This window comes from Perkinsus marinus (genome assembly GCF_000006405.1).
Source record: "Perkinsus marinus ATCC 50983 genomic scaffold scf_1104296941592, whole genome shotgun sequence".
In the NCBI taxonomy this organism is placed as follows: Eukaryota; Perkinsozoa; order Perkinsida; family Perkinsidae; genus Perkinsus; species Perkinsus marinus.
Window position 1 is genome coordinate 66,742 of NW_003212465.1, and position 2,440 is coordinate 69,181.

Consider the following 2,440-nt stretch of genomic DNA (forward strand, 5'->3'; position numbering starts at 1 on the left):
TCATAGCGATCGTCATGATGCTACTGTGAAGCAGCCGTCAAGTATATCGATCTGAGCAGCGACAGGGCGAACTTCTCACCTTGGAATTCCTCCAAGAGGCGATGAGACCGAGTTTCGTAAAGATTGTCTCGCAACATTCGCAACCTCGAAATGGACTCGGCGAACCCTGCTTATTCTGTCGGTATCTTACTTATCCAAACCATCGAGCTTCTGGTCGTACCACAGCAGCCGCAAGTCATATTTTCCCGCTTCCTCTTCGCCCGACTCACGGTATGGATCCTCCTGATGGTATTGTATGTGCTCTACTCGCTGAGGACTATCTTGTCTGCGCCAGCTCTGAGACTACTCACAGTCGGAGTGTACGCCATTGGGATTTTGGTAACTTCGTTACATACCTCTGATTTCGTTGACTGGCGGCAAGATGACTGTGAGGCTGATGATCAGTCATGCATGGACTCGAACATCGCCGATGGTTCTTCCGTTGCAGTGTAATACTAGGCTCTATTCTTTCGACGACTCCTCCCTGGCCAGTGTCCCCTTGTGCCAAAACTATCGCGATTATCCTTTGACAACGCTAATCCTGCCAGATACCAGTCATATGCTAATAGCCTCGAGCTGACCATGTGGTTGATCATGATCAACTTTAAAGCCGCTCTACTGTTCAAGCACCTCGTTTACGTTAACATCGTCGCCCTCGTTCCAATAGTGGTGTTGTGGAACTCGAGTGACCATGTCGTATCCACCCTCGCCATAGAGGTAATTTCGTGAACACAGGTGTTTTGTAAGAATTGCTCATCCTGACTGTTCCTGTTGGCCTGTTTTACATTGGAGTTTGTACATGGGGTGAATGGGAGGTCTTCATGGTTCTCTCTGGCCTCGTAGTGTCATTCGGCAGGGAAAATCAGTCACCGATTCGTTATGAGACGAAATAGCGCAGCTTAGCTATACATTGTGTGCATCTATTAAAATTTCATAGATTCCAGGGTGAAGTTATCGGTGTTTTCGTGCAGACGTCCGCAATGGCTGCTTGTTTCGCTTCTGTTTCGGCAATCATGGCTCGGATGAGAGAGTCTTGGGAAAGGCGTATATACTTAACCGATATTGAATACCGAAGCTGGCAGAAACGAGCTAATCGATTACTATCGGAGTTCATGCCCTCGTCTGTAGGCCTTGAATCCTGCGGGTCTCGGAATGTTCTTGTCATTCTTCTAGGCATTAGAAGCATACCTAGCGGATAGATACATGGCGTCGCTGTTCAAGAATATGACCCTCCTATTTGCTGATATATGTAACTACACAGCTTACGCGAAGAGCGCCCCTGCCGAGCGAGTTGTATCACTCCTCACTACTCTGTTCTCGCGGTTTGACAATCTATCGGACACTTGTGCAGTGTACAAGGTGAGCTCCTTTAATAGTTGCAACATCCGAGGCCAACATTACGTATTGCTCTTTCGCGACCCTCACAACCGACTCGCCTCGTACAGTGGGGCAATCACCTTGCTGAAGTGACAACAAACGGATACTCGAAAACTGAACATGACCGGTCTCCAGAGGGTCTCTTCCCGTCAGGTTCATACTATTGGAGATGCATACGTTGCGAGTACAGAGCCTAAGGAAGGCGTCGATAAGGTATGTTGAGTGGTTTCGTTATTATCGACGCCATCATCGACGCATTCTCATATCGTGGATCGCTCTCATGGTTGCTCACGGCCATGTGATATACGCACTATGCATGCTCTAAGCATCTATGTAGAATAGCCGCACTAGGGTTAGTGTGTAGCTGTGGATAGAGGTGACCTTTTCGGGGGATTCTTAGAAGATCCCGGCATCTTCCACAGTGGCCCCATAGGAGTAAACAGTCCCTCGATTCTGGGAGCATCGACTGTGCAAGTTCCTTGGTAGCCGTCTCTAGCTCTTGTTTGCTGATCTGATCTGATTGGCACCAGGGAATATTAGCAGATACAGTCTGCTAGGAGGATGGTAGCATTCGCCCAGGCGATGGTGGAGGCCCTTCATACAGTTCGACTGGAAATGTCCGCGCCAGACTTGGAAATGCGGATAGGCCTGCACTTCGGCAAGTTCATTGGCGGTGTTATTGGTGAGTTCAGTTCGGGGTTGTTGCCGGTGTGGGATAACAATGTCTCGGACCCACGGGCCGTGGGCGTCTGGTCCCGATTTGTCGTCATTACAGCTACAACGAAGATCAACTATGATATCTTCGGTGTTGACGTGACCATCGCAAATCAAGTCGAAACAGCTGGTATACCCGGAAAGATAGTCGCATCAGACTCCCTCCGACGGTAAGCCGGGTAGCGATTCTAATACAATACTTGCACGTAGTCTCAAAGCGTCTTGCTTCCATATAGTTTGAAAGCCTCGGGAGGATACTCGTAGAACATCGCGGTTGGTCTTGGTGACAATGAACCACAGCGTTTATGGG

At 49.0% G+C, this 2,440-nt stretch overlaps 3 protein-coding genes across 3 annotated transcripts in view; all 3 read left to right on the top strand.

Moving 5' to 3' along the window:
- The window catches only part of Pmar_PMAR001298 (guanylate cyclase, putative), a gene marked incomplete at both ends in the record, with an annotated part of 519 nt that extends 490 nt beyond the window's left edge, over window positions 1-29 (top strand). The window contains one exon of the mRNA XM_002781780.1: window positions 1-29. Coding sequence (XP_002781826.1) covers window positions 1-29 — 29 coding nt within the window.
- A 981-nt stretch (window positions 30-1,010) lies between these two features.
- Pmar_PMAR001299 (hypothetical protein) lies at window positions 1,011-1,163 on the top strand (the record flags this gene model as incomplete). The annotated part of the gene is made up of 1 exon (XM_002781781.1): window positions 1,011-1,163. A coding segment is annotated over one exon (153 nt), but the record flags the coding sequence as incomplete, so codon positions are not given.
- A 79-nt stretch (window positions 1,164-1,242) lies between these two features.
- The window catches only part of Pmar_PMAR001300 (guanylyl cyclase, putative), a gene marked incomplete at both ends in the record, with an annotated part of 1,399 nt that continues 201 nt past the window's right edge, over window positions 1,243-2,440 (top strand). Inside the window, 4 exons of the mRNA XM_002781782.1 lie at window positions 1,243-1,398; window positions 1,570-1,629; window positions 1,957-2,098; window positions 2,192-2,300. Coding sequence (XP_002781828.1) covers window positions 1,243-1,398; window positions 1,570-1,629; window positions 1,957-2,098; window positions 2,192-2,300 — 467 coding nt within the window. The remainder of the gene's footprint in view (window positions 1,399-1,569; window positions 1,630-1,956; window positions 2,099-2,191; window positions 2,301-2,440) is intronic.